Source organism: Oncorhynchus tshawytscha, linkage group LG03, assembly GCF_018296145.1.
Source record: "Oncorhynchus tshawytscha isolate Ot180627B linkage group LG03, Otsh_v2.0, whole genome shotgun sequence".
Lineage (NCBI taxonomy): Eukaryota > Metazoa > Chordata > Actinopteri > Salmoniformes > Salmonidae > Oncorhynchus > Oncorhynchus tshawytscha.
The window spans coordinates 4,706,949-4,734,881 of NC_056431.1; the positions used below are offsets into that span (position 1 = coordinate 4,706,949).

The 27,933-nt window shown below is 46.2% G+C and overlaps 1 protein-coding gene across 9 annotated transcripts in view; it reads left to right on the forward strand.

The window, feature by feature from the left end:
• Positions 1-27,837, forward strand: part of LOC112234864 (myosin-10) — a 78,978-nt gene extending 51,141 nt beyond the window's left edge. For 6 of the 9 annotated variants that reach the window (XM_042308016.1, XM_042308008.1, XM_042308017.1 and 3 more), the window contains 27 exons: positions 160-228; positions 1,035-1,237; positions 1,738-1,859; positions 2,016-2,085; positions 2,206-2,366; positions 5,856-5,964; positions 7,859-7,990; positions 11,480-11,686; positions 11,973-12,110; positions 13,117-13,240; positions 13,397-13,568; positions 13,743-14,100; positions 14,294-14,605; positions 16,985-17,137; positions 17,253-17,501; positions 17,592-17,705; positions 17,820-17,918; positions 18,177-18,389; positions 18,543-18,704; positions 18,874-19,002; positions 19,191-19,279; positions 19,807-19,930; positions 20,077-20,285; positions 23,393-23,501; positions 24,280-24,452; positions 24,640-24,699; positions 26,551-27,837. In XM_042308016.1, the coding sequence (XP_042163950.1) occupies positions 160-228; positions 1,035-1,237; positions 1,738-1,859; positions 2,016-2,085; positions 2,206-2,366; positions 5,856-5,964; positions 7,859-7,990; positions 11,480-11,686; positions 11,973-12,110; positions 13,117-13,240; positions 13,397-13,568; positions 13,743-14,100; positions 14,294-14,605; positions 16,985-17,137; positions 17,253-17,501; positions 17,592-17,705; positions 17,820-17,918; positions 18,177-18,389; positions 18,543-18,704; positions 18,874-19,002; positions 19,191-19,279; positions 19,807-19,930; positions 20,077-20,285; positions 23,393-23,501; positions 24,280-24,452; positions 24,640-24,699; positions 26,551-26,761 (4,271 nt within the window). In that variant the 3' untranslated portion in view covers positions 26,762-27,837. Of the gene's footprint in view, positions 1-159; positions 229-1,034; positions 1,238-1,737; positions 1,860-2,015; positions 2,086-2,205; positions 2,367-5,855; positions 5,965-7,858; positions 7,991-11,479; positions 11,687-11,972; positions 12,111-13,116; positions 13,241-13,396; positions 13,569-13,742; positions 14,101-14,293; positions 14,606-16,984; positions 17,138-17,252; positions 17,502-17,591; positions 17,706-17,819; positions 17,919-18,176; positions 18,390-18,542; positions 18,705-18,873; positions 19,003-19,190; positions 19,280-19,806; positions 19,931-20,076; positions 20,286-23,392; positions 23,502-24,279; positions 24,453-24,639; positions 24,704-26,550 lie in introns of all 9 variants that reach the window. The other 3 variants (XM_042308028.1, XM_042308022.1, XM_042308027.1) reach the window with 3 other exon arrangements.
• Positions 27,838-27,933: the final 96 nt, after the last annotated feature.

Here is a 27,933-nt window from a genome sequence, read left to right on the forward strand (position 1 = left end):
TCTTCTCCCTCTGTCCACCTTCTTCTCCCTCTGTCCACCTTCTTCTCCCTCTGTCCACCTTCTTCTCCCTCTGTCCACCTTCTTCTCCCTCTGTCCACCTTCTTCTCCCTCTGTCCCTCCTCATTTTTCCCATTTTGCCTTCCTCCTCTCCTACCTCAGATATTCAGACTCTTCCTCGAGTATATTTCTTTGACTCCTATGCCACACTGCAGACCAATGGCTCTGACAGTAGGTTTCTTCCTACGTCTGCTTGTTTCACCCCCCCCCATAGTGCCTGGTAGACCCCTGGTGTGTTATGTTGTGTGTGGTGTAGTTCGTAGTGTCATGTTTAGTACCGTGTTGTTACTGTTGTCCTCTGAATACTTCTCAACTCTGTTTGAGTATACATTTCTTACTCAACTCTTTTCTATTTATCTCACTTTACATTTGTACTTAGTTGTTGTTGTTGATTTGCTTTTAGTGACAGTGCTGTGATGGTCTGGTGTTCATGCGTTGCTTTTTGAAATCTTTTGCAACATTCTGAAGGAATTCACTTCATTTCTATAGAAGCTCCATAAACCACAAGGCACTGCTCTCACATCCTCACCAGGGCTACGTTCAGAATACTTCAACAGTTGCAAACGGTTTTGCTACACGTGTTTTTACAAAACAGCAAGTATGGTCAAGAAACATTGACCACAGAGAAACATTGACCACAGAGAAACATTGACCACAGAGAAACCTCCTGCAACATTTCAGATCCTGAAAAAGCCCTATATTAGTTTCTCCATTTTCTCTGGCATCACAATGGCCCCAACCAGAGCCACAGATATACAGAGTTTGATAAACTGTCTTCCATGTTGGCACCAAGCCCCCCATGACACTAACATTGTCATTTGCATCCAACTCCAGTGTTAACTGAAACCTCTCCCACCAACATGGAGCCCGTTCCAAATCTCTAACCTAGTTGGCCAAACTCATGTCTGTAGCTCTGGTCCCTCCACCACCAACCCACCAATCAGAGCTGTTCTAACTGTGACGTCCTCTGCGTGTAGTGGAGAGGCCCGTAGGGCTGGACCAGGTGTCCAACGACACCAACAGTGGGCCGGTCAACTTCGGGGCAGGGCTGAAGACTAAGAAGGGGATGTTCAGGACCGTGGGTCAGCTCTACAAGGAGTCCCTCACCAAGCTGATGGCAACACTACGCAACACCAACCCGAACTTCCTCCGCTGTATCATCCCCAACCACGAGAAGAAGGTGAGAGAGGAGAGGAGGAGAGGGAGAAGAGAGGGGAGGGTTAGGATGCTCACACAGCCAGGCTATTGATTGATTTCCCTCCATCTCTCAAACAGACAGACTATATATTCAACCACAGGTCATAACCCTACTCTCTCTGACTGTCTCTCTGACTGTCTCTCTGTCTGTCTCTCTGTGTCTGTCTTTTCTCTCTCTCTCTCTCTCTCTCTCTCTCTCTCTCTCTCTCTCTCCCTCTCTCTCTCTCTCCCTCTCTCTCTCTCTCTCCCCTCTCTCTCTCTCTCCCTCTCTCTCTCTCTCTCTCTCCCTCTCTCTCTCCCTTTCTCAATTCAATTCAATTCAAGGGCTTTATTGGCATTGAGGTTCAAGCAAGTGAGGCTCTTTCTCTCTCTCTCTCTCTCTCTCTCTCTCTCTCTCTCTCTCTCTCTCTCTCTCGCTCTCTCTCTCTCTCTCTCTCTCTCTCTCTCTCTCTCTCTCTCCCTCTCTCTCTGTCTGTCTGTCAGTCTGGTAAGCTGACACCCCATCTTGTTCTGGACCAGCTGAGGTGTAATGGAGTCTTAGAGGGGATCCGTATCTGCAGACAGGGCTTCCCCAACCGCATCCCCTTCCAGGAGTTCAGACAGAGGTAACATGGAGCGGGTCTGGCAAGAGGAAACACTTAACATCCACAATGATGGCTATCGTAACCATTTGTCTCACAGCCACAGAAACACACGTTCGCCTGTCAGTTGACATTGTCATGTAGAGAACACAGTCCCAGTCTCTCTGTCTCTTCCTGTAGGTATGAGATCCTGACTCCTAATGCTATCCCTCGTACCTTCATGGACGGGAAGCAGGCCTGTGAACTCATGGTGAGTCCCATTGAACAGCTAAGCTGTCCTGTCGTTTACCAACATAGGGCCCTATGTGTTGAAGCACATGCATATATGGACGTGATTTCAACTTTGTATCCGTCCTCTCTCTGTCTCCAGATCAGTGCGTTGGAGCTGGACCGTAACCTGTTCAGAGTTGGGCAGAGCAAAGTGTTCTTCAGGGCTGGAGTCTTAGGTCACCTGGAGGAGGAGAGAGACCTGAAGATCACTGACACCATCATACGCTTCCAGAGCGCTGCCCGAGGATTCCTCGCACGCAGGTGTGTTTTAGTGTGTGTCTTTGTCTCTCTGTCTCTCTCTCTGTGTTGACTCTCTCTGTCTCTCTCTCTGTGTTTGACTCTCTCTGTCTTTCTCTCTGTGTTGACTCTCTGTGTTGACTCTCTCTGTCTCTCTCTCTGTGTTGACTCTCTCTGTCTCTCTGTGTTGTCCCTCTGTTGACTCTCTCTGTCTCTCTCTCTGTGTTGACTCTCTCTGTTTCTCTCTCTGTGTTGACTCTTTCTGTCTCTCTCTCTGTGTTGACTCTCTGTCTCTCTCTCTGTGTTGACTCTCTCTGTCTATCTCTCTGTGTTGACTCTCTCTGTCTCTCTCTCTGTGTTGACTCTCTGTGTTGATTCTCTCTGTCTCTCTCTCTGTGTTGACTCTCTGTGTTGACTCTCTCTGTCTATCTCTCTGTGTTGACTCTCTGTGTTGACTCTCTCTGTCTCTCTTTCTGTGTTGACTCTCTCTGTCTCTCTCTCTGTGTTGTCTCTCTGTGTTGACTCTCTCTGTCTCTCTCTATCGCTCTCTCTGTCTCTCTCTGTGTTGACTCTCTCTGTCTCTCTCTCTGTGTTGTCCCTCTGTGTTGACTCTCTCTGTCTCTCTCTCTGTGTTGACTCTCTCTGTTTCTCTCTCTGTGTTGACTCTCTCTGGCTCTCTCTGTGTGTTGACTCTCTGTGTTGACTCTCTGTCTCTCTGTCTATCTCTCTGTGTTGACTCTCTCTGTCTCTCTCTCTGTGTTGACTCTCTGTGTTGACTCTCTCTGTCTCTCTTTCTGTGTTGACTCTCTGTGTTGACTCTCTCTGTCTCTCTCTCTGTGTTGACTCTCTCTGTCTCTCTCTCTGTGTTGACTCTCTCTGTCTCTCTCTCTGTGTTGACTCTCTCTGTCTATCTCTCTGTGTTGACTCTCTCTGTCTCTCTCTCTGTGTTGACTCTCTGTGTTGACTCTCTCTGTCTCTCTCTCTGTGTTGACTCTCTGTGTTGACTCTCTGTCTATCTCTCTGTGTTGACTCTCTGGCTCTCTCTGTGTGTTGACTCTCTGTGTTGACTCTTGTCTCTCTGTCTATCTCTCTGTGTTGACTCTCTCTGTCTCTCTCTCTGTGTTGACTCTCTGTGTTGACTCTCTCTGTCTCTCTCTCTGTGTTGACTCTCTCTGTCTCTCTCTCTCTGTGTTGTCTCTCTGTGTTGACTCTCTCTGTCTCTCTCTATCGCTCTCTCTGTCTCTCTCTGTGTTGACTCTCTCTGTCTCTCTCTGTGTTGACACTCTCTGTCTCTCTCTGTGTTGACTCTCTCTGTCTCTCTCTCTCTGTTGACTCTCTCTGTCTCTCTCTCTGTGTTGACTCTCTCTGTCTATCTCTCTGTGTTGACTCTCTCTGTCTCTCTCTCTGTGTTGACTCTCTGTGTTGACTCTCTCTGTCTATCTCTCTGTGTTGACTCTCTCTGGCTCTCTCTGTGTGTTGACTCTCTGTGTTGACTCTCTGTGTTGACACTCTGTGTCTCTCTCTGTGTTGACTCTCTCTGTCTCTCTCTCTGTCTCTCTCTCTGTGTTGACTCTCTCTGTCTCTCTTTCTGTCTTGACTCTCTCTGTCTCTCTCTCTCTCTGTGTTGTCTCTCTGTGTTGACTCTCTCTGTCTCTCTCTATCGCTCTCTGTCTCTCTCTGTGTTGACTCTCTCTGTCTCTCTCTGTGTTGACACTCTCTGTCTCTCTCTGTGTTGACTCTCTCTGTCTCTCTCTCTGTCTCTCTCTCTGTGTTGACTCTCTGTCTCTCTCTGTGTCTCTCTCTGTGTTGACTCTCTCTGTCTCTCTCTCTGTCTCTCTCTCTGTGTTGACTCTCTCTGTCTCTCTGTGTTGTCCCTCTGTGTTGACTCTCTCTGTCTCTCTCTCTGTGTTGACTCTCTCTGTTTCTCTCTCTGTGTTGACTCTCTCTGTCTCTCTCTGTGTTGACACTCTCTGTCTCTCTCTGTGTTGACTCTCTCTGTCTCTCTCTCTGTCTCTCTCTCTGTGTTGACTCTCTGTCTCTCTCTGTGTCTCTCTCTGTGTTGACTCTCTCTGTCTCTCTCTCTGTCTCTCTCTCTGTGTTGACTCTCTCTGTCTCTCTGTGTTGTCCCTCTGTGTTGACTCTCTCTGTCTCTCTCTCTGTGTTGACTCTCTCTGTTTCTCTCTCTGTGTTTACTCTCTCTGTCTCTCTCTCTGTGTTGACTCTCTCTGTCTCTCTCTCTCTGTGTTGACTCTCTCTGTCTATCTCTCTGTGTTGACTCTCTCTGTCTCTCTCTCTGTGTTGACTCTCTGTGTTGACTCTCTCTGTCTCTCTCTCTGTGTTGACTCTCTGTGTTGACTCTCTCTATCTATCTCTCTGTGTTGACTCTCTCTGTCTCTCTCTGTGTGTTGACTCTCTGTGTTGACTCTTGTCTCTCTGTCTATCTCTCTGTGTTGACTCTCTCTGTTTCTCTCTCTGTGTTGACTCTCTGTGTTGACTCTCTCTGTCTCTCTCTCTGTGTTGACTCTCTGTCTCTCTCTATCGCTCTCTCTGTCTCTCTCTGTGTTGACTCTCTCTGTCTCTCTCTGTGTTGACACTCTCTGTCTCTCTCTGTGTTGACACTCTCTCTGTGTTGACTCTCTCTGTTGACTCTCTCTCTGTCTCTCTCTCTGTGTTGACTCTCTGTCTCTCTGTGTCTCTCTCTGTGTTGACTCTCTCTGTCTCTCTCTGTCTCTCTCTCTGTGTTTTCTCGCTCTGTGTTGACTCTCTCTGTCTCTCTGTCTCTCTCTGTGTTGACTCTCTCTGTCTCTCTCTCTGTCTCTCTCTGTGTTGACTCTCTCTGTCTCTCTCTCTGTCTCTCTCTGTGTTGACTCTCTCTGTCTCTCTCTGTGTTTTCTCTCTCTGTGTTGACTCTCTCTGTCTCTCTCTGTGTTGACTCTCTCTGTCTCTCTCTCTGTCTCTCTCTCTGTTGACTCTCTCTGTCTCTCTCTCTGTCTCACTCTGTGTTAACTCTCTCTGTGTTGACTCTCTCTGTCTCTCTCTCTGTGTTGACTCTCTCTCTGTCTCTCTCTGTGTTAACTCTCTCTGTGTTGACTCTCTCTGTCTCTGTCTCTCTCTCTGTGTTGACTCTCTGTGTTGACTCTCTCTGTGTTGACTCTCATTGTCTCTCTCTGTGTTGACTCTCTCTGTGTTTTCTCTCTCTGTGTTGACTCTCTCTGTCTCTCTCTGTGTTGACACTCTCTGTCTCTCTCTGTCTCTCTCTGTCTCTCTCTGTGTTGACTCTCTGTCTCTCTCTCTGTCTCTCTGTGTTGACTCTCTGTCTCTCTCTCTGTCTCTCTCTGTGTTGACTCTCTCTGTCTCTCTCTGTGTTTTCTCTCTCTGTGTTGACTCTCTCTGTCTCTCTCTGTGTTGTCTCTCTCTGTGTTGACTCTCTCTGTCTCTCTCTGTGTTGACTCTCTCTGTCTCTCTCTCTGTCTCTCTCTGTGTTTTCTCTCTCTGTGTTGACTCTCTCTGTAGGGCCTTCCTGAAGAAGCAGCAGCAGCTGAGTGCTATGAGAGTGATGCAGAGGAACTGTGCTGCCTACCTCAAACTCAGGAACTGGCAATGGTGGAGGCTGTTCACCAAGGTACGCACACACACATACCCACACACAAACACATACACACTCTAGCACAGGTACAGTGGGGCAAAAAAGTATTTAGTCAGCCACCAATTGTGCAAGTTCTCCCACTTAAAAAGATGAGAGAGGCCTGTAATTTTCATCATAGGTACACTTCAACTGTGACAGACAAAATGAGGGAAAAAATCCAGAAAATCACATAGTAGGATTTTTAATGATTTTATTTGCAAATGATGGTGGAAAATAAGTATTTGGTCAATAACAAAAGTTTATCTCAATACTTTGTTATATACCCTTTGTTGGCAATGACAGAGGTCAAATGTTTTCTGTAAGTCTTCACAAGGTTTTCACATACTGTTGCTGGTATTTTGGCCCATTCCTCCATGCAGATCTCCTCTAGAGCAGTGATGTTTTGGGGCTGTTGCTGGGCAACACAGACTTTCAACTCCCTCCAAAGATTTTCTATGGGTTTGAGATCTGGAAACTGGCTAGGCCACTCCAGGACCTTGAAATGCTTCTTACGAAGCCACACTTCATGCCTGGGCGGTGTGTTTGGGATCATTGTCATGCGGAAAGACCCAGCCACGTTTCATCTTCAATGCCCTTGCTGATGGAAGGAGGTTTTCACTCAAAATCTCACGATACATGGCCCCAGTCAGTTGAAACTGGAACAGCAGCATGGCCAGGTGGACTGGGGACAGCAAGGAGTCATCATGTCAGGTAGTCCTGGAGCTCAGGTCCTAGGGCTCAGGTCCTCCAAGAGGAGAAAGAAAGAGAGAAGGAGAGAATTAGAGAACGCACACTTAGATTCACACAGGACACCGAATAGGACAGGAGAAGTACTCCAGATATAACAAACTGACCCCAGCCCCCGACACATAAACTACTGGAGCATAAATACTGGAGGCTGAGACAGGAGGGGTCAGAACATGGCCAAGATGTTCAAATGTTCATAAATGACCAGCATGGTCGTATAATAATAAGGCAGAACAGTTGAAACTGGAGCAGCAGCACGGTCAGATGGACTGGGGACAGCAAGGAGTCATCATGTCAGGTAGTCCTGGGGCTACATCTTCTGGATCATCCAAATGCTCTCTAGCAAACTTCAGACTGGCCTGGACATGTACTGGCTTAAGCAGGGGGACAAGTCTGGCACTGCAGGATTTGAGTCTCTGGCGGCGTAGTGTGTTACTGATGGTAGGCTTTGGTCCCAGCTCTCTGCAGGTCATTCACTAGGTCCCCCCGTGTGGTTCTGGGATTTTTGCTCACCGTTCTTGTGATCATTTTGACCCCACGGGGTGAGATCTTGCGTGGAGCCCCAGATCGAGGGAGATTATCAGTGGTCTTGTATGTCTTCCATTTCCTAATAATTGCTCCCACAGTTGATTTCTTCAAACCAAGCTGCTTACCTATTGCAGATTCAGTCTTCCCAGCCTGGTGCAGGTCTACAATTTTGTTTCTGGTGTCCTTTGACAGCTCTTTGGTCTTGGCCATAGTGGAGTTTGGAGTGTGACTGTTTGAGGTTGTGGACAGGTGTCTTTTATACTGATAACAAGTTCAAACAGGTGCCATTAATACAGGTAACGAGTGGAGGACAGAGGAGCCTCTTAAAGAAGAAGTTACAGGTCTGTGAGAGCCAGTAATCTTGCTTGTTTGTAGGTGACCAAATACTTATTTTCCACCATAATTTGCAAATAAATACAATAAAAATCCTACAATGTGATTTTCTGGATTTTTTTTCCTCATTATGTCTTTCATAGTTGAAGTGTACCTATGATGAAAATTACAGGCCTCTCTCATCTTTTTAAGTTGGAGAACTTGCACAATTGGTGGCTGACTAAATACTTTTTTGCCCCACTGTATGTGACCTAACCCGTGACCTCTGACCCGTGGCCCCCAGGTGAAGCCTCTGCTGCAGGTGACTCGTCAGGACGAGGAGATCCAGGTGCGGGAGTCGGAGCTTAAGAATGCCAAAGACAACCTGACCAGAGTGGAACAGGACTACACTGATTTGGACAAGAAACACATACAGGTAACATACCTTTCCTTTCTCTATTTATCTTTCTGGAGGTTTATATATTTATCTATCTGGAGGTTTATATATTTATCTATCTGGAGGTTTATCTATCTATCTGGAGGTTTATCTATCTATCTTTCTGGAGGTTTATATATTCATCTATCTGGAGGTTTATATATTTATCTATCTGGAGGTCTATCTATCTATCTGGAGGTTTCTCTATGTATCTATCTGGAGGTCTATCTATCTATCTGGAGGTTTCTCTATGTATCTATCTGGAGGTTTATCTATTTATCTTTCTGGAGGTTTATATATTTATCTATCTGGAGGTTTATATATTTATCTATCTGGAGGTTTATCTATCTATCTGGAGGTTTATCTATCTATCTGGAGGTTTATCTACCTATCTGGAGGTCTATCTATCTATTTGGAAGTTTATCTATCTGTCTATCTGAAGGTTTATCTATCTATCTATCTGGCGGTGTATCTATCTATCTATCTATCTATCTGGAGGTTTATCTATCTATCTATCTATCTATCTATCTATCTATCTATCTATCTATCTATCTATCTATCTATCTATCTATCTATCTATCTATCTAGAGGTGTATCTATCTATCTATCTGGAGGTTTCTCTATCTATCAGGAGGTTTCTCTATCTATCAGGAGGTTTCTCTATCTATCTGGAGGTGTATCTATCTATATATCTGGAGGCGTATCTATCTATCTGGAGGTGTATCTATCTATCTATCTGGAGGTTTCTCTATCCATCTATCTGGAGGTGTATCTATCTATCTATCTGGAGGTGTATCTATCTATCTATCTGGAGGTGTATCTATCTATCTATCTGGAGGTTTCTCTATCTATCTGGAGTTGTATCTATCTATCTATCTATCTGGAGGTTTCTCTATCTATCTATCTGGAGGTATATCTATCTATCTGGAGGTGTATCTATCTATCTATCTAACTATCTGGAGGTCTATCTATCTTTCTATCTGGAGGTTTCTCTATCTATCTATCTTGAGGTTTCTCTATCTGGAGGTTTCTCTATCTATCTATCTGGGGGTTTCTCTATCTATCTATCTGGAGGTGTGTCTATCTATCTCTCTGGATGTTTCTCTATATATCTATCTGGAGATGTATCTATATATCTATCTGGAGGTGTATCTATCTATCTATCTGGAGGTGTATCTATCTATCTATCTGGAGGTGTATCTATCTATCTGGAGGTGTATCAATCTATCTATCTGGAGGTGTATCTATCTATCTATCTGGAGGTGTATCTATCTATCTGGAGGTGTATCAATCTATCTATCTGGAGGTGTATCTATCTATCTATCTGGAGGTTTATCTATCTATCTGGAGGTGTATCTATCTATCTCTCTGGAGGTGTATATCTATCTATCTATCTGGAGGTTTATCTATCTATCTGGAGGTTTATCTGTCTATCTGGAGGTTTATCTGTCTATCTATCTGGAGGTGTATCAATATATATATCTGGAGGTGTATCTATCTATCTCTCTGGAGGTGTATCTATCTATCTATCTGGGAGGTTTATCTATCTATCTGGAGATGTATCTATCTATCTATCTGGAGGTTTATCTGTCTATCTGGAGGTTTATCTATCTATCTATCTGGAGGTGTATCAATTTATCTATCTGGAGGTGTATCTATCTATCTGGAGGTTTATCTATCTATCTATCTGGAGGTCTATCTATCTATCTATCTGGAGGTGTATCTATCTATCTATCTGGAGGTGTATCTATCTATCTATCTGGAGGTTTATCTATCTATCTGGAGGTTTATCTATCTATCTATCTGGAGGTGTATCTATCTATCTATCTGGAGGTTTATCTGTCTATCTGGAGGTTTATCTATCTATCTATCTGGAGGTGTATCTATCTATCTATCTGGAGGTGTATCTATCTATCTATCTGGAGGTGTATCTATCTATCTGGAGGTGTATCTATCTATCTGGAGGTCTCTCTCTCTCCCTCTCAATTCAATTCAAGGGGCTTTATTAGCATGGGAAACATGTGTTAACATTGCCAAAGCAAGTGAGGTAGATAATATACAAAAGTGAAATAAACAATAAAAATTAACAGTAAACATTACACATAGAGAAGTTTCAACACAATAAATACATTACAAATGTCATATTATATACATATATACAGTGTTGTAACAATGTACAAATGGTTAAAGTACACAAGGGAAAATAAATAAGCATAAATATGGGTTGTATTTACTGGTAAATATGGGTTTGTTCTTCACTGGTTGCACTTTTCTTGTGGCAACAGGTCACAAATCTTGATGCTGTGATGGCACACTGTGGAATCTATCTGGAGGTGTATCTATCTCTCTGGAGGTGTATATCTATCTGTCTATCTGGAGGTTTATCTATCTATCTATCTGGAGGTGTATCAATATATCTATCTGGAGGTGTATCTATCTATCTCTCTGGAGGTGTTTCTATCTATCTATCTGGGAGGTTTATCTATCTATCTGGAGGTCTATCTATCTATCTATCTGGGAGGTGTATCTATCTATCTATCTGGAGGTTTATCTATCTATCTGGAGGTCTATCTATCTATCTATCTGGGAAGTGTATCTATCTATCTATCTGGGAGGTTTATCTATCTATCTGGAGGTGTATCTATCTATCTATCTGGAGGTCTCTCTCTCTCCCTCTCAATTCAATTCAAGGGGCTTTATTAGCATGGGAAACATGTGTTAACATTGCCAAAGCAAGTGAGGTAGATAATATACAAAAGTGAAATAAACAATAAAAATTAACAGTAAACATTACACATAGAGAAGTTTCAAAACAATAAAGATATTACAAATGTCATATTATATATTTGTAACAATGTACAAATGGTTAAAGTACACAAGGGAAAATAAATAAGCATAAATATGGGTTGTATTTACTGGTAAATATGGGTTTGTTCTTCACTGGTTGCCCTTTTCTTGTGGCAACAGGTCACAAATCTTGCTGCTGTGATGGAATTTAACCCAGTAGATATGGGAGTTTATCAAAATTGGATTTGTTTTCGAATTCTTTGCAATCTGAGGGAAATATGTATCTCTAATATGGTCATACGTTGGACAGGAGGTTAGGAAGTGCAGCTCAGTTTCCACCTCATTTTGTGGGCAGTGTGCACATAGCCTGTCTTCTCTTGAGAGCCAGGTCTGTCTACGGCGGCCTTTCTCAATAGCAAGGCTATGCTCACTGAGTCTGTACATAGTCAAAGCTTTCCTTAAGTTTGGGTCAGTCACAGTGGACAGTTATTCTGTCTCTCTCTCTCTCTCTCTCTCTCTCTCTCTCTCTCTCTCTCTGTATCTCTCTATCTCTCTCTCTCTCTCTCTGTGTGTATCTCTCTGTATCTCTCTCTCTCTCTCTCTGTGTGTGTACAACACATCTGATAATAAAGCACCAGCAGGTAGAGAGACCAGAACACTTACCTCCCTGTCCCTTTCTCCCCTCTCATCCCTGGTTCCTAGCTGATGGAGGAGAAGGCGGTGCTGACAGACCAGCTGCAGGCGGAGGCGGAGCTGTTTGCTGAGGCGGAGGAGATGAGGGCCAGACTGGTCAGCAGGAAGCAGGAGTTGGAGGAAATCCTGGGGGAGCTGGAGGGACGATTGGAGGAGGAGGAGGAGAGGGGCGTTCAGATGACCAATGAGAAGAAGAAGATGCAGCAGCACGTGACGGTACGGGACAGTGGGAGAGTGGAAGACAGAGAAGGGGACATGAAGCACATGATAATGAGGAAGAGAGCAGCATTGTTTTGGAACTTTAGATGAGAGGCTCTGCTGAATAACTGGATCTCTCAGTCTCTCTAATGTTCTGTCACTCCTCCCCTCTCCCTCTCTCCCTTCTTCTCTCTTCCCCTTTCCCTCTCTCTCCTCCCCTCTCCCTCCTTCTCTCCTCCCATTTCCCTCTCTCTCCTCTCCTCCCCACTCTCCTCCTCTCCTCCCCTCTCCCTCTCCTCCTCAGGATCTGGAGGAACAGTTGGAGGAGGAGGAGTCGGCCAGACAGCGCCTCCAGTTGGAGAAGGTTACCCTGGAGACCAAGGTCAAGAGTCTGGAGACAGAGATGCTGAGCACTGGAGAACAGAGAGACCGCCTCAGCAAGGTAACCACAGTTACACCGGCTACAGTATAAACCCTGGACCGCATTTAACTGGAACACTTACCTCATCCTGGACAGGACTGAAGGGCTTTATAGAAGCTGACCTACCCAGGGTTCACTCAGCTGGACAGGACTGAAGGGCTTTATAGAAGCTAACCTACCCAGGGTTCACTCAGCTGGACAGGACTGAAGGGCTTTATAGAAGCTGACCTACCCAGGGTTGACTCAGCTGGACAGGACTGAAGGGCTTTATAGAAGCTGACTAACCCAGGGTTTACTCAGCTGGACAGGACTGAAGGGCTTTATAGAAGCTGACTAACCCAGGGTTCACTCAGCTGGACATGACTGAAGGGCTTTATAGAAGCTTACTAACCCAGGATTGACTCAGCTGGACAGGACTGAAGGACTTTATAGAAGCTGACTAACCCAGGGTTCACTCAGCTGGACATGACTGAAGGGCTTTATAGAAGCTGACTAGCCCAGGGTTGACTCAGCTGGACATGACTGAAGGGCTTTATAGAAGCTGACTAGCCCAGGGTTGACTCAGCTGGACATGACTGAAGGGCTTTATAGAAGCTTACTAACCCAGGATTGACTCAGCTGGACAGGACTGAAGGGCTTTATAGAAGCTGACTAGCCCAGGGTTGACTCAGCTGGACATGACTGAAGGGCTTTATAGAAGCTTACTAACCCAGGGTTGACTCAGCTGGACATGACTGAAGGGCTTTATAGAAGCTTACTAACCCAGGATTGACTCAGCTGGACAGGACTGAAGGACTTTATAGAAGCTGACTAACCCAGGGTTCACTCAGCTGGACATGACTGAAGGGCTTTATAGAAGCTTACTAACCCAGGATTGACTCAGCTGGACAGGACTGAAGGACTTTATAGAAGCTGACTAACCCAGGGTTCACTCAGTTGGACATGACTGAAGGGCTTTATAGAAGCTGACTAACCCAGGGTTCACTCAGCTGGAACTTCATTTATCCATGTTGTCTCTGTCTCTCAGGAGAAGAAGCAGCTGGAGGAGAGGTTGAATGAGGTGACAGACTCACTGACTGAGGAAGAGGAGAAGACCAAGAGTCTCAACAAACTGAAAAACAAACAGGAAGCAGTCATTGCTGACCTGGAAGGTAAAGCGTGTTCCTAACTGATGCCACTTGTTATGCATAATTAACGTTATGACATACATTTGATGAACTTGCTGCACACTCAACACTGTTTCAGAATCTTGTCCTGGTATTCATTATTTTCTATTTTCTTTCTCTTCTTCCCCCTCGCTCCTGTAGATCGGTTGAAGCGTGAGGAGCAGGGTCGTCTGGAGCAGGAGAAGTGGAGGAGGAGGATGGAAGGAGAAGCCGTGGAAGCCCAGGAGCAGCTCTCTGACCTGGGACTACTGTCCGCTGAACTCAGGGGCACCCTGGCTCAGAGAGAGAAAGATATCACAACCCTACAGGGGAGGTGAGAGGAAATCTATACTGTATATTCACACACCTTGAGAAGAGTGGAAATATCAACCCCCTCATTTGCATAGTGTTACAAAACTGCTTTCTCTCTTGATAATGGTAATCAAAACGGTTCCAGCACAGTGCCTTGCGGAACACCATATTTGACTTCTCTCTCTCTTTCTCCAAGATTGGAGGAGGAGGGTGCACGAAGGACTGAGGCTCAGAGGGCTCTGAGAGAGGCCATGTCTCAGGTGTCAGAGCTGAAGGAGGAAGTGGAGAATGAACGAGGGATGAGAGAGAGGGCAGAGAAACAGAGGAGAGACCTGGGGGAGGAGCTGGAGGCCTTGAGGACAGAGCTGGAAGACACACTGGACACCACGGCGGCCCAGCAGGAACTCAGGTCTCGTAGAGAGGCAGAGCTGGGGGAGCTCCAGAGGTGTGTTGAGGGGGAGACGAGACGTCACGAGGCCCAGCTCTCAGAGCTCAGAGTCAAGCACTGTTCTGCCATAGACAACCTGCAGGAACAACTGGACAACAGCAAGCGGGTGAGTCACACACAGAATGTAGCCTATGCAGTGACTCTCTGTGCATATTGCGTGTGTTATTTCCACAGTACAGTGTCTGTAGTGACTCCTGCATGCTATTCTCTCTCTGTAGACTGGTCACTGAGACGTCTGTAACGTAGTGTTTCTATGCGTATGGTATGTAGTAATTCCTGATGTTATATGGTCTCCCCAGGCCCGTCAGTCCCTAGAGAAGGCCAAGACTCTATTAGAGGATGAGAGGGGGAGCTTGGCCTCAGAGCTGAAGTCCCTGCAGGGGGGCCGCATGGAGAGTGAGAGGGGCCGCAAGAGGGCAGAGGGCCAACTCCAGGAGCTGACCGCACGCCTCGCACAGGCTGACAGAGAGAAAGAGGAGAGAGAGGAGCGACTGCACAAGCTACAGTCTGAGATGGAGACCCTCTCTAGTTCTCTCTCCTCCTCTGACTCCAAATCCCTCCATCTCAACAAGGAGGTCAGCAGCCTGGAGAGCCAGCTCCACGACGCTCAGGTACACACACACACACACACACACACACACACACACACACACACACACACACACTGCCAACTCCTTCATCCTCTGTTTTTAACCACTTCCATGTTGATATCAAATCAAATGTTATTTGTCACATGCACAGAATACAACAGGTGTAGGTAGACCTTACTGTGAAATGCTTACAAAGCCCTTAACCAACAATGCAGTTTTAAGAAAAATATTTAGTAAATAAACTAAAGTAACAAATAAAAGAACAACAATAAAATAACAATAGTGTGGCTATATTCAGGGGGTACCGGTACCGAGTTAATCTGCAGGGGTACAGGTTAGTCGAGGTAATTGAGGTAATATGTACATGTAGGTAGAGGTAAAGTGACGATGCATAGATTATAAACAGAGAGTAGCAGCAGCGTAAAAAAGGGGGGGTCAATGCAAATAGTCTGGGTAGCCATTTGATTAGCTGTTTAGCAGTCTTATGGGGGTAGAAGCTGTTAAGAAGCCTTTTGGACCTAGACTTGGCGCTCCGGTACCACTTGCCGTGTGGTAGCAGAGAGAACAGTCTATGACTAGGGTGGCTGGAGTCTTCGGCAATTTTTAGGGCCTTCCTAGAGGTCCTAGTTGGCAGGAAGCTTGGCCCCAGTGATGTACTGGGCCGTACGCACTACCCTCTGTAGCGCATTGTTGGAGACCTAGCAGTTACCATACCAGGCGGTGATGCAACCAGTCAGGATGCTCTCGATGGTGCTGCTCTGGAACTTTTTGAGGATCTGAGGACCCATGCCAAATCTTTTCAGTCTCCTGAGGGGGAATAGGTTTTGTCGTGCCCTCTTCACGACTGTCTTGATGTGCTTGGACCATGTTAGTTTGTTGGTGATGTGGACACCAAGGAACTTGAAACTCTCAACCTGCTCCACTGCAGCCCCGTCGATGAGAATGGGAGCCTGCTCGGCCCTCCTTTTCATGAAGTCCATAATCATCTCCTTTGTCTTGATCACATTGAAGGAGAGTTTGTTGTCCTGGCACCACACTGCCAGGTCTCTGACCTCCTCCCTATAGGCTGTCTCGTTGTTGTCGGTGTTCAGGCCTACCACTGTTGTGTCAACGGAAAACTTAATGATGGTGTTGGAGTCGTGCTTGGCCACACAGTCATGAGTGAACAGGGTGTACAGGAGGGGACTAAGCACACACCCCTGAGGGGTGTGTGTGTTGAGGATCAGCGTGGCAGATGTGTTGTTTCCTACCCTTACCACCTGCGGGCGGCCTGTCAGTAAGTCTAGGATCCAGTTGCAGAGGTAGGTGTTTGGTCCCAGGGTCGTTAGCTTAGTGATGAGCTTTGTGGGCACTATGGTGTTGAATGCTGAGAGCTGTAGTCGATGAACAGCATTGATGTTCCTTTTGTCCAGGTGGGAAAGGGAAGTGTTGAGTGCAATAGAGATTGCGTCATCTGTGGATCTGTTGGGGCGGTATGCAAATTGGAGTGGGTCTAGGGTTTCTGGGATGATGGTGTTGATGTGAGCCATGACCAGCCTTTCAAAGCACTTTCATGGCTACAGATGTGAGTACTACGGGACGGTAGTCATTTTGGCAGGTTACCTTGATCTTCTTGGGCACAGGGACTATGGTGGTCAGGGAGACACTTGGGAACAGGGACTATGGTGGTCAGGGAGACACTTGGGCACAGGGACTATGGTGGTCAGGGAGACACTTGGGCACAGGGACTATGGTGGTCAGGGAGAGACTTGGGCACAGGGACTATGGTGGTCAGTGAGACACTTGGGCACAGGGACTATGGTGGTCAGGGAGACACTTGGGCACAGGGACTATGGTGGTCAGGGAGACACTTGGGCACAGGGACTATGGTGGTCAGGGAGACACTTGGGCACAGGGACTATGGTGGTCAGTGAGACACTTGGGCACAGGGACTATGGTGGTCAGGGAGACACTTGGGCACAGGGACTATGGTGGTCAGGGAGACACTTGGGCACAGGGACTATGGTGGTCAGGGAGACACTTGGACACAGGGACTATGGTGGTCAGGGAGACACTTGGGCACAGGGACTATGGTGGTCAGGGAGACACTTGGGCACAGGGACTATGGTGGTCAGGGAGACACTTGGGCACAGGGACTATGGTGGTCAGGGAGACACTTGGGCACAGGGACTTTGGTGGTCAGTGAGACACTTGGGCACAGGGACTATGGTGGTCAGGGAGACACTTGGGCACAGGGACTATTGTGGTTAGTGAAGACACTAGACAGTTGGTCAGCTCATGCTCGGAGTACACGTCCTGGTAATCCATCTGGCCCTGCGGCCTTGTGAATGTTGACCAGTTTAAATGTCTTACTCACATCGGCTACGGAGAGCGTGATCACTTTCCTGCTTTCACTCTCAGGAGCTACTTCAGGATGAGACTCGTCAGAAGCTGGCTCTGGGCTCCAGGGTGAGAGCTCTGGAGGAGGAGAGGAATGGACTGATGGAGAGAGTGGAGGAGGAAGAGGAGAGAGCCAAGGATCTCTCCAGGCAGATACAGACTCACACTCAGCAGGTAATCATCATTGTGTAAAAAAACCTTTCCTCTAGATTATAATATAAAACATGTTGAGTTGTCTTCTACAGTAAGTCTATCTTCCTCCTCTCCCTCTCTCCCTCTCTCCCTCTAGCTGGCTGAGTTGCGGAGGCAGTCAGAGGAGGTGAATGGGGCGGTGGAGGCAGGAGAGGAGACGCGCAGGAAACTGCAGAGAGACCTAGACCAGGCCGTCCAGAGAGAACGACAGAAGGAGGAGGAGAAAGAACGCGTGGAGCGTCAGAGGGAGAGGCTGAGGGAGGAGATAGAGGACATGACCCTGGCCCTGCAGAGAGAGAGACAGAACTGCACCACCCTGGAGAAGAGGCAGAAGAAGTTTGATCAGGTCAGAGTTCGGGGGTTAGAGGTTAAAGGTGAGAGGTAACCATAATGACATAATGTCCCGTGATGTAACCCCTGCCCTTTGCCCCCTCAGTGCCTGTCAGAGGAGAAGGCGGTGAGTGCCCGGCTGGCTGAGGAGAGAGACAGGGCTGAGGCAGACAGTAGAGAGAAGGAGACACGCTCTCTGGCACTGGCACGAGCCCTGCAGGTACCACTGGAGTGACTACACACATTATTATCCAGTTATCAGCATAAAACGTTTTCATCTTCATCTAAATAATAGTGAGTGCTGATACTTCATTGTTCCCATCCACACTTACAGGAGGCCCAAGATCAGAGGGACGAGCTGGAGAGATCTAACAAGCAGCTCCGCATAGACATGGAACAACTAGTCAATCAACAGGATGACGTGGGGAAGAATGTACGTGTGTGTGTGTACGTGTGTGTGTGTACGTGTGTGTGTGTACGTGTGTGTGTGTGTGTGTGTGTGTGTGTGTGTGTGTGTGTGTGTGTGTGTGTGTGTGTGTGTGTGTGTGTGTGTGTGTGTGTGTGTGTGTGTGTGTGTGTGTGTGTGTGTGTGTGTGTGTGTGTGTGTGTGTGTGTAAATGTGTGTGAGAATGCGTGTATTTGTATTACAGAGTGAAAATGTATCTCACACATTTCTCTCCTCCTGTGTCAGGTGCATGAGTTGGAGCGTTCCCGGCGGGCCCTGGAGACAGAGGCAGAGTCCCTGCGCACTCAGACCCAGGAGCTGGAGGAGGAGCTGGGGGAGGCGGAGAACTCCAGGCTGAGGCTCGAGGTCACCCTCCAAGCCCTCAGGGCCCAGTTTGAGAGAGAGATCAGCACCAAGGAGGAGAAAGGAGAGGAGAAGAGGAGGTCTCTCAACAAACAGGTATGGAGAGAAGAGAGAAGAAGAGGAGTGTATCAAGCCTGAATATGGGGAGACAGTTATTCATTTGGATTAGATGCCAAACTTCTCTCTTTCTCTGCTGTTCCCTTTCTTTCCATCCTCCTCTCCTCTTCTCTTTCTCTCCTTCCCCCCCAGGTGAGGGAGTTGGAGACCCAGCTAGAGGAGGAGAGGAGTCAACGCTCTCAGGCCATGTCCGTCAAGAAGCAGCTGGAGGCGGAGCTACAGGAGGCTGAGGCCCAGGTGGAGACAGCCAATCGCGGCAGGGAGGAGGGGCTTAGGCAGCTACGGAGACTTCAGGTAAGCTACACCCCCCTTCTCTCTTTCTTTCTAATGCTGCTCGGTCTGAGGTTAGATGCTAGGCAGTTAACTGATATATAAACCACAGCTACAATGAGAACGGTAAGGGTCCCAGCACAGAGCCTTGTGAAACCATATTTAATCAACCCTCCTTTTCGCTCTCTCTCAGGTTCAGATGAAGGAGGTGCTTCGTGAACTGGATGAGTCCAAGCTGGCCCGTGATGAGGTGGTCGTCCAATCAAAAGACACAGAGAAGCGCCTGCAGACCTTGGAGGCGGAGTTACTGCAGCTTACAGAGGTGTGTGTGCTGGTATGTGTGTGAGAGATTTGCGAAGACACAAACTCTTATGTTTTAGGATGCTAACGCCCTCTCTTTCTCTCTCTCTCTCTCCCTCTCTTTCTCTCTCTCTCTCTCTCTCTCTGTCTCTCTCCTTCTGTCTGTCTCTCTCTTTCTCTCTCTATCTGTCTCTCTCTCTCTGTGTGTAGGATTTATCAGTGTCTGAGAAGATGAGGAGACAGGCCCAGCAGGAGAGAGATGAGATGGCTGATGAGATCATCAACAGCTCTACCGGGAAGTCAGTATCTCTCTTTCTATTTTCCTTTCTGTATGTGTGTGTACTCATGTGTGTGTATTACTGTGTATTATACGTGTGTATTACTCACGGTGTGTGTATTACTGTGTATTATGCATGTGTATTACTCACAGTGTGTGTATTACTGTGTATTATGTGTGTGTATTACTTACGGTGTGTGTATTACTGTGTATTATACATGTGTATTACTCACGGTGTGTGTATTACTGTGTATTATGTGTGTGTATTACTCACGGTGTGTGTATTACTGTGTATTATGTGTGTATTACTCACAGTGTGTGTATTACTGTGTATTATGCGTGTGTATTACTCACGGTGTGTGTATTACTCACTGTGTGTGTATTACTGTGTATTATGTGTGTATTACTCACAGTGTGTGTATTACTGTGTATTATGCATGTGTATTACTCACGGTGTGTGTATTACTGTGTATTATGCGTGTGTATTACTCACAGTGTGTGTATTACTGTGTATTATGTGTATATTACTCACGGTGTGTGTGTTGTCAGGTCGGCTCTGTGTGATGAGAAGCGGAGGTTGGAGGCGCGAGTCACTCAGCTGGAGGAGGAGTTGGAGGAGGAGCAAAGCAATGCTGAACTAGTGGCCGAGAGACACAGGAAGACTACACTTCAGGTACACACTCTCACACACTTACCCCTACACACACACACACATACAGACACACACACACACACAGTATACGGGACTCGATTTACATTTGTCCATTTTTCTTGTTTTTAATCTCCCTTTCTATCCCTCTGTCTCCCCTCCCTCCCCAGGTGGAGACTCTGACGGTGCAGCTGCAGGGAGAGAAGACCCTGGGCCAGAAGGCTGAGGGGGCCAGGGAGGCTCTGGAGAGGCATAACAAGGAGCTGAAGCTGAAGCTGGGGGAGATGGAGGGAGCTGTCAGGGGAAAACACAGGCTCAGTGTTGCCGCCCTGGAGGCCAAGATGGACGGCATGGAGGAGCAGCTGGAGCAGGAGAGACAGTGAGGGGAACACACACATTCTCTGATGGATTTCCCCTCACACTTCTTCTCTCGCCTTGTTCCTTTCCTCTCTCGCCTTGTTACTTCTTCTCTCGCCTTGTTCCTTTCCTCTTTCGCCTTGTTACTTCTTCTCTCGCCTTGTTACTTCTTCTCTCGCCTTGTTACTTCTTCTCTTGCCTTGTTACTTCTTCTCTCGCCTTGTTACTTCTTCTCTCGCCTTGTTACTTCTTCTCTCGCCTTGTTACTTCTTCTCTCGCCTTGTTACTTCTTCTCTTGCCTTGTTACTTCTTCTCTCGCCTTGTTACTTCTTCTTTCGTCTTGTTATTTCTTCTCTCGCCTTGTTACTTCTTCTCTCGCCTTGTTACTTCTTCTCTCGCCTTGTTACTTCTTCTCTCGCCTTGTTACTTCTTCTTTCGTCTTGTTATTTCTTCTCTCGTCTTGTTATTTCTTCTTTCGTCTTGTTATTTCTTCTCTCGCCTTGTTATTTCTTCTCTCGTCTTGTTATTTCTTCTCTCGCCTTGTTACTTCTTCTTTCGTCTTGTTACTTCTTCTCTCGTCTTGTTCCTTTCTTCTCTCGCCTTGTTACTTCTTCTCTCGTCTTGTTCCTTTCTTCTCTCGCCTTGTTACTTCTTCTCTCGTCTTGTTCCTTTCTTCTCTCGCCTTGTTACTTCTTCTCTCGCCTTGTTCCTTTATTCTCTCGCCTTGTTCCTTTCCTCTCTCACCTTGTTCCTTTCCTCTCTCGCCTTGTTACTTCTTCTCTCGCCTTGTTCCTTTATTCTCTCGCCTTGTTACTTTCCTCTCTCGCCTTGTTACTTCTTCTCTCGCATTGTTACTTCTTCTCTCGCCTTGTTACTTCTTCTCTCGCCTTGTTACTTCTTCTCTCGCCTTGTTACTTCTTCTCTCGCCTTGTTACTTCTTCTCTCGCCTTGTTCCTTGTTCCTTCTTCTCTTGCCTTGTTAATTCTTCTCTCGCCTTGTTACTTCTTCTCTCGCCTTGTTACTTCTTCTCTCGCCTTGTTCCTTCTTCTTTCGCCTTGTTACTTCTTCTCTCGCCTTGTTCCTTTATTCTCTCGCCTTGTTCCTTTCCTCTCTCGCCTTGTTCCTTTCCTCTCTCGCCTTGTTCCTTTCCTCTCTCGCCTTGTTCCTTTCCTCTCTCGCCTTGTTACTTCTTCTCTTGCCTTGTTACTTCTTCTCTCGCCTTGTTACTTCTTCTCTCGCCTTGTTACTTCTTCTCTCGTCTTGTTACTTCTTCTCTCGCCTTGTTACTCCTTCTCTCGCCTTGTTACTTCTTCTCTCGCCTTGTTACTTCTTCTCTCGCCTTGTTACTTCTTCTCTCGTCTTGTTACTTCTTCTCTCGCCTTGTTACTTTATTCTCTCGCCTTGTTACTACTTCTCTCGCCTTGTTACTTCTTCTCTCGCCTTGTTGCTTCTTCTCTCGCCTTGATACTTCTTCTCTCGCCTTGTTACTTCTTCTCTCGCCTTGTTACTTCTTCTCTCGCCTTGTTACTTCTTCTCTCGCCTTGTTCCTTGTTCCTTCTTCTCTTGCCTTGTTAATTCTTCTCTCGCCTTGTTACTTCCTCTCTCGCCTTGTTCCTTTCCTCTCTCGCCTTGTTCCTTTCCTCTCTCGCCTTGTTCCTTTCCTCTCTCTTTCCTCTCTCGCCTTGTTACTTCTTCTCTTGCCTTGTTACTTCTTCTCTCGCCTTGTTACTTCTTCTCTCGCCTTGTTACTTCTTCTCTCGTCTTGTTACTTCTTCTCTCGCCTTGTTACTCCTTCTCTCGCCTTGTTACTTCTTCTCTCGCCTTGTTACTTCTTCTCTCGCCTTGTTACTTCTTCTCTCGTCTTGTTACTTCTTCTCTCGCCTTGTTACTTTATTCTCTCGCCTTGTTACTTCTTCTCTCGCCTTGTTACTTCTTCTTTCGCCTTGTTACTTCTTCTCTCGCCTTGTTACTTCTTCTCTCGCCTTGTTACTTCTTCTCTCGTCTTGTTACTTCTTCTCTCGCCTTGTTCCTTTATTCTCTCGCCTTGTTACTTCTTCTTTCGCCTTGTTACTTCTTCTCTCGTCTTGTTACTTCTTCTCTCGCCTTGTTACTTCTTCTTTTGTCTTGTTATTTCTTCTCTCGCCTTGTTACTTCTTCTCTCGCCTTGTTACTTCTTCTCTCGCCTTGTTACTTCTTCTCTCGTCTTGTTACTTCTTCTCTCGCCTTGTTACTTCTTCTCTCGCCTTGTTACTTCTTCTTTCGTCTTGTTATTTCTTCTCTCGCCTTGTTACTTCTTCTCTCGTCTTGTTACTTCTTCTCTCGCCTTGTTACTTCTTCTCTCGCCTTGTTACTTCTTCTCTTGCCTTGTTACTTCTTCTCTCGCCTTGTTACTTCTTCTCTCGCCTTGTTACTTCTTCTCTCGCCTTGTTACTTCTTCTCTCGCCTTGTTACTTCTTCTCTTGCCTTGTTACTTCTTCTCTCGCCTTGTTACTTCTTCTTTCGTCTTGTTATTTTTTCTCTCTCGCCTTGTTACTTCTTCTCTCGCCTTGTTACTTCTTCTCTCGCCTTGTTACTTCTTCTCTCGCCTTGTTACTTCTTCTTTCGTCTTGTTATTTCTTCTCTCGTCTTGTTATTTCTTCTTTCGTCTTGTTATTTCTTCTCTCGCCTTGTTACTTCTTCTTTCGTCTTGTTATTTCTTCTCTCGTCTTGTTATTTCTTCTCTCGCCTTGTTACTTCTTCTTTCGTCTTGTTATTTCTTCTCTTGCCTTGTTACTTCTTCTCTCGCCTTGTTACTTCTTCTTTCGTCTTGTTATTTCTTCTCTCGCCTTGTTACTTCTTCTCTCGCCTTGTTACTTCTTCTTTCGTCTTGTTATTTCTTCTCTCGCCTTGTTACTTCTTCTCTTGCCTTGTTACTTCTTCTCTCGCCTTGTTACTTCTTCTTTCGTCTTGTTATTTCTTCTCTCGCCTTGTTACACTCCCCCTCCCCTCTTTACTTCTCCTTCCATCCCTCTCTTCCCTTTCCTTCCCATCTCCTCCCTCTAACATCTCACTTCTTCCACTACTATTCTGACTGTATGTTCTGGGTATGGGGATAAAACATGCCTCACAGTCTATCTCCCCTCCTCCCAGAGAGCGAGCGACAGCCAACAAGCTGGTGAGGAAGACAGAGAAAAAACTGAAGGAGGTACTGATGCAGGCAGAGGACGAGAGGAGACACGCAGACCAGTACAGAGAACAGGTACGAACCAGTACAGACCAGTACAGAGAACAAGTAAGTACCAGTACAGACCAGTACAGAGAACAGGTACGAACCAGTACAGACCAGTACAGAGAACAGGTACGAACCAGTACAGACCAGTACAGAGAACAAGTATGAACCAGTACAGACCAGTACAGAGAACAGCTACAAACCAGTACAGACCAGTACAGAGAACAGGTATGAACCAGTACAGACCAGTACAGAGAACAGGTATGAACCAGTACAGACCAGTCCAGAGAACCGGTATGAACCAGTACAGACCAGTACAGAGAACAGGTATGAACCAGTACAGACCAGTACAGAGAACAGGTATGAACCAGTACAGACCAGTCCAGAGAACTAGTACGAACCAGTACAGAGAACAGGTATGAAACCTCTTCTCTATGAGTTCACCATAGAGATGGAGAGATACAGTAGGGTGTGTTTTCATCTCAAAAGGAGTGGTTGGTCCTGCTAATCCCAATCCTAATCTAATCCAGCCCTGGCAACAGGGGAAGGCAGGGGTTATCTCCTCCCAAATTATACCTAACAAAATAATCCCTCTACAGTGTAGAGGTAGTGATACTGACCCCCTCTCAAAAATCATCTAGAATTTAATCTGTGGGATGTAATCCCAGTCCTCGTGTTCTGTGCTTAATCTGTCTCCCTCCGGCCCTCTCTGATACCCTTCCTCCCTTCTTCTATTGTCTTCTCCTCTTCCACTTGAACCATTCTCTTCATCTCTCTCACTCCCTCTACACCCCCCTCCTCTCTCCAGTTGGATAAGTCTATGGGCAGGCTGAGGCAGCTGAAGAGGCAGCTCGAGGAGGTGGAGGAGGATAACTCTCGTTCCAATGCCCAGAGACGTAAACTGCAGAGAGAGATGGAGGAGCTGACTGACAGCTCCCAGAGCATGACCCGCGAGATCACCGCTCTACGCAGCCACCTCAGGTAATACTACCAGTGTGTGTGCGTGTGTGCGTGCGTGCGTGGTTGTGGGTGTGTGTGGGTAATCTGAGTGACCCTCCCAGATCCATTGTATGTTTGCAGTTCCATTGCCACCTACTACCACCATGTTGTATTATTGCATGTTTTTTCTTCCATTGACCTCATCTAATACTGACACACTGTCCATCAGTCTGCCTCACACTCCACTCCATCCACTCAGCATCACCACATCTGAACGGAAACCAGAGAAGTAGGTCTGTGTGTGCGTGCGTGTGCAATTCATTAAGTTAAGATTTCTGTTAGTTGTGTGGACAACAGTATATTTTAAACTGAGGAAATACTGTCTTTTATTAGTTTGATGTCTCAGGGGTTTAGTCACCTCTATAACACAAGAGGGCTCTTGTCTTTCCAGTCCCTCATAGAGACATATCAGATATACACTTCAGAAAGTAGACCCCTTCCCTTTTTCCACATTTTGTTACGTTACAGACTTATTCTACAATTGATTTTTTTTCATCAATCTACACACAATACCCCATAATGACAAAGTTTTAAAAAAAAGTTTGCTAATTTATTAAAAATAAACAGAAATACCTTATTTATGTAACTATTCAAACCCTTTGCTATTAAACTCGAAATTGAGCTCAGGTGCATCCTGTTTCCATTGATCATTCTTGAGATGTTTCTACAAGTTGATTGGATGCCACCTGTGGTAAATTCAATTGATTGGACATGATTTGGAAAGGCACACACCTGTCTCTATAAAGTCTCAGTTGACAGTGCATGTCAGAGGAAAAACCAAGCCATGGGGTTGAAGGAATTGTCCAGTAGAGCTCCGAGACAAGATTGTGTCGAGGCACAGATCTGGGGAAGGGCACTAAAAAATGGAAGAATTTTAGAACCTACAAGACTTCCTAAAGCTAGCCAACCAGCTATACTGAGCAATCTGAGGAGAAGAGCCTTGGTCAGGAAGGTGACCAAGAACCCGATGGTCACTTTGACAGAGCTCTAGAGTTCTTCTGTGGAGATGGGAGAACCTTCCAGGACAACCATCTCTGCAGCACTCCATCAGTCAGGCCTTTATGGTAGAGCGGCCAGACGGAAGCCACTCCTCAGTAAAAGGCACATGACAGCATGCTTGGAGTTTGCCAAAAGGCACCTAAAGACTCAGACAATGAGAAACTATCATGACACAAGGCGAGACCCAGATGCAGACACAGGAAGCAGATGGTTGGAGTCTTACAATATTTATTAATCCAATAAGGTAAGGCAAGAGAATGGTCGTGGACAGACAAAAGGGTCAAAACCAGTTCAGAGTCCAAACGGTACCGAAGGGCAGGTGGAATCAAGGTCAGGGCAGGCAGGATGATCAGGCAGGCGGGAAAGTAGCCCAGAGTCAGGCAGGAGTCAGAACCGGGAAGACTAGCAAAAAGAGACAAAAAGAGAATAGGAAAAGGAGTACGGGCAAAACACGCTGGTTGACTTGACTAACATACAAGACTAACATGGCACAGAGAGACAGGAAACACAGGGATAAATACACTGTGGAAAATAAGCGATACCTGGGGATAATAACAGGAACAAGTGAAACAGATCAGGGTGTGACAGAATAAGGTTCTCTGGTCTGAGGAAACCAAGATTGCACTCTGGCCTGAATGCCAAGTGTAACTTCTGGAGGAAACCTGGCACCATCCCTACGGTGAAGCATGGTGGTGGCAGCATCATGCTGTGGGGAAAATGTTCAGCAGCAGGGACTGGGAGACTAGTCAGAATCGAGGGAAAGATGTGCAGAGAGATCTGTGATGAAAACAAAGCTCTGAGTAAAGGGACTGAATACTTATGTAAATGTGATATTTCAGTTTTACATTTTTGTATAAAAGTTTTAAATGTATAAAAAGCTGTTTTTGCTATGTCATTATGGGGTATTGTGTGTCGATTGATGAGGGGGGAAATGGTTTAATCCGTTTTACAATAAGGCTGTAATGTAACAAAATGTGGAAAAAGGTCAAGGGATCTGAATATTTTCCAAATGCACTGTATGAACCCTCCCTTTATCTCCTCTCCACCTCCATGACCCTCTCTACCACCTCTCTCCCGCCAGGCGTGCTCCGATGCCCCTTGGGATGCGCTCAGGTCGCAGGGCGTTGGTGGATGATCTGTCGTGTGAGAACTCTGACTCGGAGGAGCCCCCCCCCTCCCCGACTCCTTCTTCTGGTACTGGCCCCGGAACTGGCCCCGGCACCCCCACACCCCCCTCTGAAAACAACAGTCTGGGACCCCCCCCACCATACAGCCTCAACGACACGGAGTAACACACACACAAACACACACGCATACATACAGTTACATACTCACACAGACACATTGGCCTGCATACATGTATATGTACGCATAGGCCTGCATACATGTATATGTACACATAGACCTGCATACATGTATATGTACATACAAATACACCCTCACATAGACTGACCTACTGATCCTGCACTTCTTTAAACTCTTTCCTCTGCAGTCCAAACTAGAACAGAAAGCATACACACACACACTCTCTCTCTCTCTCTCTCTCTCTCTCACACACACACACACACACACAATTTAAGGGGGGAAGAGGATTTGTTGATGATTCGTGAGCAAGAATATGGACTGTAATCTCACTGGGGGAAACTTCATCTCCCAGACATCTGAGGGAAAGTGAATTATATCAGCATAACCATGTTCTATTATTATGATACTGTATTATGCTTCAAATGGCAGAAATAAGATGGCTACTGGCCACTCAATGTAAGGCCATGTTTAACCCTTTGAGGAACTCTGACAATATTCCACCTGTGTTTAGCGTTCTAGTTGAGGACATCGCAAAGGGCTGCTAATTGTTCTAGAATGCTGTAGAATCCTGGAATAAAACACTCCGAATAATGTTCCACTCCTCAAAGGGTTAATGACAATCTGCATGTTTGGGAAGACATTTTGCAAGACTAGAAAAACACACACATGCACACGCACGCACACACACACACACACACACACACACACACACACACACACACACACACACACACACACACACACAGGGGACTGATTCATGTTTCTATGTATGTAGTCCCTCTGTCAGTGTGTGTCTTGGAAAAGGTAATCGCTCATTGACTGCTAGTGTGAAAGACAGCTGATATGCTCTTCTGTCTTTTAACAAGCCTGGGAGAAGCTCCCATGAGTTGTTCATCTTTCCAGCTCTCACTTCAATTTCAATTTATGGCCAAGTTATTATTTTTAAAATTATTTTAGAAAACAAACAGAATGTCTGTGAAGTATTTTAGGATATATTACTAATTTGTTTGTAGTTTAGGTCATTTATGGGGGAAATATCAATCAGGGAAGAGGGTTAATAAGTGAGAGAGAAAAAATGAAAAATGATAATCAACCTTGCTGTTGTCTGCACAACGAAGAATGAAGCCAGTGTCAAGTTTCTATAGAAAAAGACTGATGA